Consider the following 12,873-nt stretch of genomic DNA (forward strand, 5'->3'; position numbering starts at 1 on the left):
ACATTGTCCCACCACAGCGGTTGGATAATGCCGCAACATTTTCTCAAATTGGATTGTATGGCGATTTCTAAATGCCATTTATCTGAAACAGCGGATAATGCCGAAATAGTGGCATGCAAGAAAACACTGTTTAGAAATAGGATAGACAAATAGGAGATCTCAAAAGATATTACCCATGGCAAAGCATATCAGCACTACTTGACACCAATCATTACTTTATAGGAAAACAGGATTTTCACGCAGTTGGGAAATTGGAAAAAGAATTTTCACAAGAATAACTTTATTATATTGTACATTGGTGGTTTCCTCTTAATACATGGTTACTATTAAGAATGTTTGTAAAATGAAATGCTGGTTTGTGGTTAGTTTCTATACAACCAAAAATGGAAAGTTGTGACATATTTACTGTGCAAAGTTGTGTGTCCAAACTAAGAACTGTATAAACATTTTACAAAAATGAAAATTAGTTATTTTTCTTGTTCAGATGCCATCCAGCAAGATGTAAGAATATTGTTCTATTTTAAACATGATCAATATTTTATTTTCACATGAAAGAAAGTTTGTATTTCAAGATTTTTTAAATAAATATCACTCATCTTCTAAAATTCCAACTGAATATCATCGTCCAAGATGTTGCAGAGGAAAAACACAATTTCTGAGCACAATAACACAATTACTGAGAACTAAACTGATAGTCAAACTGATCTCCAGCATTTATTAAAATATTTGAAGTTTAGAAATGACAACAAAGTTACTGTAGAATTTATCGCATACAGCTAGCATACACAGCATCGCCTCAGTCTAAATAAAATACAAAAGATTTTAACATTTTCATACAAATAATTTTTAATTTATTAATGTGCCGTATATATATATTTGATACATAAAATTTGCTACAGCAAAGTATCAGACTTTTCTCGCACATATGTAAATATGGGTAGACAAAGACTCCAATCAGTGTCAGCCTCCTAATAACTTTGTTGTGCAAAAATGCTTAACGACCTAAAGACATACAGAATGTTGGATAGTACATCTTTTACCGGTTTGTAAAATGTCTACAAAGGCTTTTTGTAAAGGAGTGTCACACAGATTAAAAGGAAGTCATGTCAGTGAGCTGGCACCACTGGCATGTTAACAGGTACAATGGCTATATAGCAGTATAGATCAGTTTAATAAAAACAATGTGTGTCTGTGTGCACATGTAAATGGGTCATAAAACATGAGCCTAGTTTATTTTAAACTGTCCACATGTGCAGTTTTAAGACAGGTCACTGAGATTTACATGATTAAGTGAACAAATAAACTAGCATGGGTACATTTAAAAGCAAAAAAAGTGTTCAACCACTGTATCTTAAACACTGAAATAAATGTGAAAAGTGCTGAAAGTTAGCACATGGCAGCAATACCTTTTAAGTCAGTTGGTGAGAATACAAAACAGATAATTAAGTCCAGAAGTTAAACTGATGCTACGCTGTATTCATTTTCATTGAAATAAAGTTTGTTGGAAATGAACACATCCTAAATAATAAAAAAGAAACAACTGTGGCAGTTTTTAACTTTGTCTCCTCTTCCACATGAACGAAGCACTGCAACTAAAAACAAAGTGATCATAGCAGTACTTCACCCTCTGTTTACTAATATAGTATACCAGAATAAAACTTGGCAATAACCTCCTTTATTCTTAACAGCTAACAGAAAATAAACACATTCATATAGAAATGCATCCACAGGATTAATTTGCAAATTGTAAACTATTTGTTTTGTCATAGATAATGGTGCAATCAAGCCTTTTCTAATTTGAGATGGTTGCCAAGACAGCCAAACCAGTATGAATTTATTCCTGTTGTGTTAGGAATACTCGTCAACGTGTTCATTAAACAAAGGGTGCATTAAAGGGCCTAAGCTACTAAAACTTAACACTTGCTGATGACAACCACCCGTGTGGTATCTTACCAGTAACAAATTGTTAAACGAACACCAGTTGGAAAACTTCTGACTTCATAAGAGTGGACCTGACACAGTAGAGCTTGGTTATGCTAGGATATGGTAAACCTATGCTGCCTAGTGTATGGTAAACCTAATAAAGACAGCAGTGAACAAAAAAGAGGGTTAAAAATATAAATGAGGCACAAGGGCCAGGTATTATAAACAATCAGTTACCAAGTTTACACTACGCATGTCTGGTAAATCACAAGCATGATTTTCTGGATTATGTTACATAAATTATTATACTGCTATATGGCATTTACAAAAAATAAATCACTACAACAGCAACATTGTTGGCTTTTCCTAATCAAAAAAGTTGGAACAAGAGCAGTCTTAACATCAATTACTCCTGTTCTATAAAAATACTGACCAATATGTGTATTCAAGAGTAAACCTGACAGTACCTGACAACAAACGCTGTTACTCAGCTAGGTTTGGTTAAATGTAAATCAGTTGGAATTGTTTGGCATTCAAAGTAGTCTTCGCAAGACTCTCAAACTTGTCTATGCGATTTTAATCAGCTGGCCAAGGATGGTCAAAACCACAAAGGTAGCAGCAAACACAAAGTCAGGTCTAAAGAAAACCAAGGCACAGGGGCCAGTTACACTAATCAGTTTCCAAATTACTTAGCCCCATTTTGGTCAATCTCAAGGAAGATTTGTTTGATTGTTTTTACATCATTAGTAGAGAACTATATTGCATTTACGAGAGCGAAACTTTCAAAGCGATGCCAACATTGTTGGCTTGTTGTTGTCTGAGCATCTTAATGAAAAGCTACCTCATAAAACTATTGACAAAAAATGATTGGCTGGCCTAGACTTAAGCAACACTCATCGTTCAATCAGTCCAAATCAAACAAACTGCAACATCTCCACCTTCCTCAGTCACAAATAATACATAATCAAAAAAAAGGGTAAAAGGGGGTATATGCGTGTGAAGATCTATGTGTGTGTGTGTGTATATATATATATATACACACACATACAAACACACATCTATGCCAAAAAACAGAACACACAAAGGGAGGAAACCGAAGAAGAAAAGTGGTCGGGTATTCTGAATGACAGCACAAATTGCTTTCTAAATTGTGCCTCGTTAAAAGGGTTGGTGCAAACTGCACACATGGAAGATGGCAATAAAGACCTCAGTCAGCCTTGTGGAATGAAGGAACTAGGTAACTGTTTTTTGACAAATGATGGTCTCAGCTCCACCCCATCTGGTAACAGAGTGCAAAGATCCCAATTTGAGCCCTGATGTAATCTTGTCCTCATACATTCTAAAAATCAGCAAATTCTTTTGCACATTTCTCAGTCAGGGACACACGAATGTCTTCTTCTTCATAGTCATCAAAGTTGCTGGTATCTCCAGGTCCCCTGCACTTTGGTATGAATGGTGCCTCTACCTAAAAAAAAAAAAAAGAAAACACGCTGCATGTTAAACACTGAGGAAAGATCATACTTTTTGCAGAACGATCACTCACGTCTCTGTGATACTTGCACACTTCATGGTTCTAAGAACTGTAAGCTCCAATCATTGTTAGAACCCCGGTAATATTTGCAGTTTAAAACTAAAAGACTCCCCACAATCATAGTGGCTGCCTGACAGTGACAAAACTTATTAACCATGGTTTCTGCTCAGGTGCAGCCAATCAGAGGTCTCTTGAGGTGGGAGAACCCTACTAACAGATACACCGTAGCTCAGCTTTGCCTGGCAAACAGCTTTTGCCTGAGTGCATGTCCCAGGCAAATCCACTCCACTTCTGCATTCTGTATGCAACTAGGATAGACCGTTATGGCGGAGTAGGGTGAACCCCCACCCAATTTAAGAACTGCATCAAGCAGCTGAGATGTTAACTTGAGCCATGCTTCAGGTCCTACCACAGCAACCCTCGCCAGCGTTGGGTACGATCATCCTAGCATATTCCTCAAGAGTTCCTCTTGTACACAAGGCTGAAATGTGTACGCCAAGTGTTAAAAAGACTGCTTGGCTCGTTTGTCAGCTTGACTGGAAGCAAACAAATAAAACGTTTTTGGCCACAGGAAAGAAGTGTTTTTCAAAGGGAGAAAAAAGTCTCTGCTTAATGCATGGTGTTCTTGTATGATTTCCTGATCAGAAAATACTGCATCTTAAGTATTACTTGCTTCAATCTGCTTTCCATTGGAGCTGCAAGTGAAAAGTGTGGAAATCTTCAGCAACTGCAAATAAACATTGCTTCTATTTAATGAGAATATGATTCTGCAGAAAGGTTAACAGCGAACAACGGCACAATGAAGTTTGCTAACATCAGGTTTGAAAAGATTACATTCCAGTGATATTGCTCCTGTTACTCACCAGAGTGTTTTCATCTTCTATTTCTGTGTTCCCAGTCTCATTGTGCCCCTTAGTGGAGTGTCACGATTATGCTGTTAGATCTTTGAGGCATTGTGATTATTTATATATGCAAAGTGGTATGCATATTCGATCAGATTAGTGTCATCTCCAAAATGTCCTTAGGTTACATAAATGGTTTGTTTCTATCCAATTCCATCTGGAATTCCACTTAACATCGGAAATATCTTTTTATTGTTTATCTTTTGGTTTAATAAACTGTGTTCTGGTTCATAAGCAAACCTTCATAAATGTGTCATTACAGTAAATACAGTTAACACAGTTATAATATTTATATACACCAACAAAACTTGATCTTGGAATCACATTAAAATTATCATTTGACGCATATGCAGACCAATATCTTTAGAAAAATAATAGCAATTATTAATGACAGTGTTCCTGCAGAGTTCTATCCAAACTTGCTGGCCATTAATCACCACTTTCGAAACAGCAAAGGTATTGAAGTACTTCAATCTTCAACATACTAATTCCATACATTTCCTATTAAGATGCTTTAATCCTACCTTTTTTCTGACAATATCTACATAGTCTCTTTGATAGTATTTGTAATTTACTCACCAATACTTAAAGCATTTCCTATCTATTCAACACAAATAACAAAAACAATGCCTTGTTTCTTTACTAGGAAATGCAAGTAAACCTCATTTAATTGTATTAAACTGAGGAAGGTTAGAGACGGTCACTCAGATATGAGGGAGTTTAAATGTAAATTATTGTGACAGGGCCGCTGATCCAACACCGTCCAGGGTGGGTGGAGCCCGACCCCAACAATCCTGGATGCAAGAGAATGTGTATACTGGCCTCCTCCCATCATCTCCTGGATGGTACCATGGTAGGTCCTGGTGTCGTGCTGCACAACATCCTCGCAAGGAAGACCACAGACCAGAAAAGGAGAAAAGCCAGCTCACCGGGAGAAACTCCCTAACACAGCAAAGCCATGTAAAAAAGGCAGTGCAGCTTAAAGCCCATGTAACCTCCCAATCCCTCCCGTCACACCTCTTGAGAACAAGATAAGCCATTGGTAGGGTAAGAGGTCAATCCAGAGAGGGGAAGGGGGAGTTGTTTGGTGTGGGCTGCAGTTGTGCGAGGACCGGCAGTGGAAGACATCCTCCAAGAGACCAGAGGAGGCAAGAGCAACTGGAGTGCAGAGGATATTGTTATGGAGGTCGTCTGTGGAGTGGTTGTGTGAGACGGGAGAGTCTGAGGAGTACAGTAGGAGTAGTGGTAGTTGCGAATAAGTAAAGTAGGCAGTGAGAGTAGCGAGTGAAGGAGATAAGCGGTAGAGTGGCATCTGTAGTAGAGGGGTGAGCAGGGCACCATATCCCTGGGTGACTTAAAGGAGTAAAGGTAGTAAAATGAGATTAGTAGTAGTGGAATAGCAGTAGTAGACAGAGTGTGTAGAGCGACAGTGAGGGAGGAAATAAGAGTAGTTATTGAGATAGAGGAAGAGGAAGGTCGGAAGAGACAATAAGACAGGTATTTGGAGGTATGAACTTTAAGAACAGGATTAGGAAAGGAAGTAAGATCGGACGGTGGAGGTGGAAATGTGGAGTGAGAGGTTGGAGGGACAGTGACGTGGTGGGGGGAGAACACCTTAAGAGACCGGTATAGCAATGGGTCAAGTACCAGAAGATCTGAAAGGAATAAGTGTGACGCTGGGCAGCCAAATGCACCATAGATTACTGCCCGAGACTACTAAGCAGGGATAGGGGAGGGACAGTTAGAAGATACCTAGGGACTCAGACATCATACTAGGGCTACCACCACCAGTCTTAGAAAGAGAATAGACAGCTAGGTGTTACCATTGGCAAGCACCAACATCCCTGATGAGGACAACTGGGCTAGAGAGGAGGAAAGGATGGGTCAAGTTGAGCCAGATATGGACAGACCTAGTGCCAAAAACTCCCAATCCCTGAGAACCATAGAACATTTTCTCGTTGAACATCAAACCAGTCTGTAATTACAAAATAAACACCCTTGGCCTTGTCGTCTGAGTGGTTATTTGTGGCCACCCTGTCACAATATGTTCTTGCCAATCCCATAATTTATGTTTATTTCTCTATTACCAAATGAGAATATGAGATTGAATATTCTGCAATAAAATCAATGTCTGTCAAACTTATCACACTTTTTTTTTTATTAAGGAGAGCATATTAGGGCAGTTGTCCATGAGTGATTCATTTAAAATTAACAATGTAAAGCTTTCTTGAGTCTGTTTAATTTTCATATAAAGTGGAAGCTTGTTTTTATCTCAACTTGCAACCAGAAATATTTTTATTGCATTCTCAAGACTTCCACAACGGGCTGCATTGGTGGAGGTTTCAAAGTAGTTTCCAAACCTTTCTGTCTGTAATATTCAGGGTATAAGAAATTGATTATTACATAAGCTCCAAAGACTAATGTATCATAGTATTTTTGAAATTGTATGCTTTGACAGAAGATTTGGCGGTTGCTCTGCAGGATATAAAACGGGATGTGAACCAAATGGAAGAAAGCGTGGATACTAATGAGAGAGCAAACCAAGAACTAACGTATGACTCAAGGAGTACAGAGAATTTGATGGAACAACTGGCTAACGCGACCCACAACTTGGAATCACAGGCAGAAGACTTGGAAAACAGATCTAGGAGATCGAACATTTGAATTAAATGCCTGCCTGAGGAGGTTCTAAACAAGGATCTGGAGGAAGCGATTAAAAACATTTTCATGGACCTCTTGGAAGCAGAAGACCTGGCAGACGTAAGAATCCATAGAGTGGGGCCTCGCAGAACAAATCCGGGGCGAGGCCAAGGAATGTCCTGGCAGCCCTGCACGGCTGCTCAAGGATGTAAAAGATTTTGCTAATCTGGAGGAAGGCGAAAAAGAAACTACAATGGATCTGACATACTCCTCTTCCAGTACTTGCCTCATAACTCTGTCCTAAAGGAAACAAATCGCCCTAGTTCTGATGGTGCTTCGAGACGAGGACATTCGATATCGTTGGACCTTCCCGTTTGGTTTGGTCTTTCGAGTGGCAAGGGAAACACAAATGGTTATCATCCTATGAAGGAGTACACATTTTAGGAATCAAAGGGGAGGGCCAGGAGCCAAGGGAGCCCCCAGCAAAAGGCCAGAACAAACTCAAGACTTGGGAGTGGTCAACATCGAGACCTAAAAGAAGAAGGGTGGATTATCAACCTCGACTGAAAGGTCTGCCACTTTGAAAACAGTAGGAGAGGGAGAATATGTCGGTGAAGGTCAAAACCTGCTGAAACAGACTAAGAGGTACAAGGGGCTACACAGAGTGCAGGCCTGGGGAGGACGAAAAATAGGGACTACGTTGATATAGGATGGGGAGGGTGCAATCCAGAATGGGTTTGGGAGACCCACAGAAGTTCAAGCTGGGGGTAGTAAGGGGTTCAATCCTCGAGATTTGGGGGGTTTGAGTGGGCTAGAGGCCGGTTGAGTTCATCCAGTGAAGGTGGGAGGGAGGCAAAGGGTGACAGGAGGAGAAGGGGGGAAAGGCCGGGGGGAAAGGCCGGAGAGGCAGTGATGGAACGGGGCTTGGGAGAAGGGAGGGGGTCCAAACAAGATCCAATGACTAGTTAGCACATTCGAGATTACACCAAGATAATGGCTAAACATTGAAGGTTAAGCTTCATCTCCTTGAACATTTCAACTTGGCTTAGGATCCAGTAAAGGACAGGAGCAAGAAGATGCTGAGTGCACTGGGTAAACTCTTGAAAAAACTGGTAGAGAAAATTGAAAGGCTTGCATTGGTGGACACATGGAGGGAGAAGGAAGGGGGAAAAAGGGGGGGTACACGTTCTTCTCAAATGCTCATCGCTCGTCATCTAGGATAGATTACATATGGTCATCCCACGCACTGTTGGATCGGGTGTCAGATATAGAAGTGGGTGCAATAATCCTGTGAGATCATGCACCCATGACTTTAAGAAGGAGATTAGTGGGGGGGGGGTCGAGGGCTTCTTCTGGGTAAACAATGGAAGGGATACATCCTTGCAGATGAGGTGTGATGCGTTCAAGGCAACAATTAGGGGGAAGATCATCGCCATCAAAGCACATAGGGATAGAGATATCAGACTTGTTGAAAAAGACCTGGAGGAAAACTGAAGAAAGTAATGGCCAGGATGGGAGTGGGAGCGAGCGGTAAAATAAGAAAGGAATATAGTGCCATAAGGGGCCAACTGGAAATAATACAGGCTATGGTGGCAAAACACTCCCCATTATTCCTTAAACAAAAATACTACATTAAAGCAAACAAATCAGACAGGTTTCTAGTTAGGCTGCTGGGAAGAGAAGGCCAAAACCATATTAAACATAAGAATAGAAGGGGGTAGTACGAGCACAGAGACAGCTGACATTAGTCGAGAATTCTATAGATACTATACTGAACTATATAGCTCAGATAACCCATCGGAGCAAAGGCAAAAGGAATACATCAACAAATGTGTAATAACAAAAATAATAGAGCAGGAGAGAGAAGCTCTGGAACAAGATATCACAATGTAAGACGTACGCAGGGCCATAAGCCGGTCAAGTGGCACAGCGAGTAGAGCGCTCGCTTTGACATCCGTGCAGAGCCTGCTAACGCAGGTTTGAATCCCGGCGGGGCCAAACTCAGCCTTTCATCCTTCTGAGGTCGATAAATGAGCACCACACACCGTGGGTAATCATAAGCAGCGCTCAGATACCTGAGGGTTCGTAGCGCTATACAAGTGCCAAATTATTATTATTATAACATCACAACCCCCTTGATAAGTGTCCAGGCCTGCATGGATTCACCTCAGAGTTGTATAGGTCCTTTAGAGAAGAACAAGTTACTTTCTTACCTGGTAACGTTCTTTCGGTGGGATGTTCATCCGACGTATTCCACATCTTTGACATTTATTACCACAGCTGTGCTGCTTCGAAAAACATTTTCGGCGTAGGCGTCCTGTGTCGATACGCTCCATCGAGGACCTCCTCCGACGGCCGACGTCACCAGATGTTACATGTAGGACGCACGATGCCCGTAGCCTCAGTTGTAGTTTTTTCCCCCAGAACGTGTGGCACCAATCTTCTGCTAGCCTTACCACAGAAAGCCTTGCAGAAACAGAAGCTGCAATTGCAAAAGAAATTCTGTAGCAGGGCAGGTAGGGAGGGTACGATGTGGAATACATCAGAGGAACATCCCATCGAAAGAATGTTACCAGGTAAGAAAGTAACTTGTTCTTAGAGGGGACTATCTGCCCCAACATATTCCACATCTTTGACAGACTCCCAAAGCAGTACCAACATAAGGAGGTGGGAAAAGAATTTAGAATTTTAGAATGCCCAATCAAATTGCAGAATAGAGGACTGCCTCGCCAAAGGCCAAATCTTGCCCATGGATAGAGTCCAGGGAATAATGTTTCACAAAAGTATGGACAGGGGCGAGTGTGGCCGCTTCGCAAGTATTGCGAATCGGAACACCACTCTGTAGTGCAGTGGAGGCAGCCATACCCGTAGTAGCATGGGCCCGTAAACCTACAGGAGGGTCCTTCCCCGCCAAACGATAACATTCAGAGATCGTCAAAATGATCCATCTAGACAAGGTCTGCTTGGAAACAGCCTGACCTAAACGCCTTCCAGCGTAACCAATAAAGAGCTGATCGTCCACTCTGACCCGGGACATCTGTGAGAGATAGAAACTCAAAGCTCTCCTAGGATCCAACCTATGGAGCCTCTCCTCTTCCTTACCAGGATGTGGAGGAGGATAGAATGCCGGAAGAATTACCTTCTGGCTCAGATGGAATTCCGACACAACCTTCAGAAGAAAGGAAGGCAGTACCCTAAAGACAACCCTGTCCTTATGGGACACAGTGAAGGGTGGTTTGGCAGAAAGTTCCTGCAACTCACTCGCACTGCGTGCGGAAGTAACCGCAACTAAAAATACAGTTTTAAAGGACAACAGTCGCAATGGACAAGAATGTAAGGGCTCAAACAGAGCTCCCATCAGGAACTTTAAAACCAAATTCAAATCCCATCCCGGCACCTGGAAAGGCTACAGTGGAAATACACGTGTTAGCCCTTTCAAGAACTGAGAAATCAAAGGGATTTTGAAATTAAAACATTTCTCAGACGAGCGCTTAAATATGGACAGCGCCGCCAGGTAACCCTTAATGGTAACTACTTGCAGGCCTTTATGGGCTAAAGAAAGCAAAAAAGACAAAACCAAAGGAATTGAACATTGGAAAGGATCCACATTCTGTACCCTGCACCAGTCGCAGAACTTCTTCTGGGTCGAATCTGAATGGGGTCCGACATCCTGCCGGAGAACTGCGACAACTGCATCTGGAGTGCCCACTGCAGAGATCTCATCTGCAGCCTGGCCTCTGGCACCAGTAGAATGCAGGATGCCATGAGGCCGAGCAATCTCAAGAACTCGAACGCCGGGAGACCTGGGCACTTTGAAATTTGTCCACCATCTGCAGAATGTGGTGAGCCCTCACCAGGGGAGGAGAACACTGCCCCAGGGATGTGTCTAGCACTGCTCAGATGTGCTGGAGCCGCTGAGAAGGTGTCACATGAGACTTCTTTAAGTTGAGGGAGAAGGCCAGCTTGTGAAGGGAGTGGCAGGTGACGTACAGATGTTCCAGGACTTGCTCGGAAGAGCACGCCCTGATCAACCAATCGTCCAGGTAGGGGTAGATGTGAATCCCCCTTTCCCAAGATGCGCTGCCACCACCACCATCAGCTTGGTGAAGACCCTTGGGGCGGAGGTCAATCCGAACGGCAGGAACCGAAACTGAAAATGTGAGTCGCCAACCGCGAACCTCAGGTACTTCCTGTGCTTGGGATGAATCGGCACATGAAAGTAAGCATCCTTGAGGTCGAGAGACACCAACCAGTCCTGAAGTTGAAGGGCCTGGAGGACTTGAGAGAGAGTAACCATCTTGAACTTGTCCTTCCTGAGGAGCTTGTTCAACCACGCAAGTCCATGATGGGTCTCAATCCCCAGTCTTTTTTCGGGATCAAAAAATATGGGGCATACCATCCCTTGTTCCTCTCCGCTACAGGCACCAGTTCTATGGCGCCTTTCTCCAGCAGGGATTTGATTTCCTGCGCAAGGAGTGGATCCGGACTCTTCAAAGAGAGCTTCCCCAGTGGATTGTCGTGAGGCCTCTGCGGGAAAGGAAGACGGTAGCCGTGGGCTATGATCTCCAGAATCCACATATCTGAAGTAAGGGCACGCCATTCTACAAGATGCTGCACCAGCCTTCCCCCAACCGGCGAACCATGGGACATGGCATCAGGACTGAGCGGAAGCGGCTGCGGCAGTGCATGAGGGCAAAGAGGCAACTGCCCGAGCGACTTTGGAACATTGAGTACCTTCTTTTCCACCTCTGCTACTCCTACGTTGTCCCCTTTGACTGGCAGCCCCCCTCGATCTACTAAAGGAAGAGTAGTATCGAAAGGAACCTCCCCTCCATTGCTGTCCCCTAGGACGAAAAGGCGGAGGTTGACGTACTGCAGCGCTCAAGGACTTTGCTGCAGCTTTGGAGGACTGCAACCTCTCAAGGCTCTCGTCAGCCTTGCTGGCAAAAAGATGGAGACCATCAAAGGGCATGTTGAGAAGCCGGGACTGTACATTAGGAGCAAACCCCGACTTCCGCAACCACGCAAACCTGCGCATCACGGTGCTCGCCGCCATGGACCGGCTGACACAGTCTGCCACGTCCAGTCCCGACTGAACGGATTCACACATGGCATCCTTGCCATCCTGAACGAGGGCAAGAAAACCATCCTGTTCCTCCCCTTTGGGAAAATGTTCAGCCGCCAAAGATACACAATTCCACAGAGTGTACGTGAATCTTGCAAGGGCACAAACGGATTTGTCTGCTTTCAAAGCCATACCCCTAGAAGAAAATACCTTCTTTGCCCAACCGTCAAAGCGTTTGTCGTCCCCATCAGGAGGGATTGTAGGGTACGCTGCCTGCTTTGCTGGAGCCGTAGCCGCCTGTACGACCAAACTCTCCGGAGTGGGGTGCGTGGACAAGTAGCAGGGGTCGCCACTGGCTGGACGGTATTTTTTGGTAACAACTTATTTACTGCCGGAAGACTCTCCGGAGCAGTCCAAGCCGCCGCCACCCTTCTTTGTAAGGTCATATGAAATGGCAACACCGGGTCAGTGGGTGGACCTTGGTCAAGGATATCTGTCAGGTCATCCTGCATAAAATCCACAGGTGGAGCAGATCACCCCAGATACTCCCTCACCCTTGACATGAGGTGCCTGTACGAGGAGTCCACATGCGTACCAGGCTCAGGCCTGCCAAACTCAACCTCCAGGGAGGTATCAAGACCACTTGCATCATGTAAGGATTGACAAAGGTCTTCCAATTGGCTATGACCAGACAACAGGTCATCAGGAACCTCAGGAGGCACCTCATCCTCTGACCCTTCCTCAACCTCTGAAATGTACTCCAAGGGTTGGAACAAGTCCACCCTGGGAGGAGGAACAGAGTATGGGTCGTG

General features: G+C 43.5%; 1 protein-coding gene across 3 annotated transcripts in view; it reads right to left on the bottom strand.

Annotated features, from left to right (window-relative positions):
• Positions 1-689: 689 nt before the first annotated feature.
• The window catches only part of PRKACB (protein kinase cAMP-activated catalytic subunit beta), a 1,065,959-nt gene continuing 1,053,775 nt past the window's right edge, over positions 690-12,873 (bottom strand). For all 3 annotated transcript variants that reach the window (XM_069641606.1, XM_069641607.1, XM_069641608.1), the window contains exon 10: positions 690-3,388. In XM_069641606.1, the coding sequence (XP_069497707.1) occupies positions 3,263-3,388 (126 nt within the window). In that variant the 3' untranslated portion in view covers positions 690-3,262. The remainder of the gene's footprint in view (positions 3,389-12,873) is intronic.

This window comes from Ambystoma mexicanum, chromosome 1q, assembly GCF_040938575.1.
Source record: "Ambystoma mexicanum isolate Mex_15411 chromosome 1q, UKY_AmexF1_1, whole genome shotgun sequence".
Classification (NCBI taxonomy): domain Eukaryota; kingdom Metazoa; phylum Chordata; class Amphibia; order Caudata; family Ambystomatidae; genus Ambystoma; species Ambystoma mexicanum.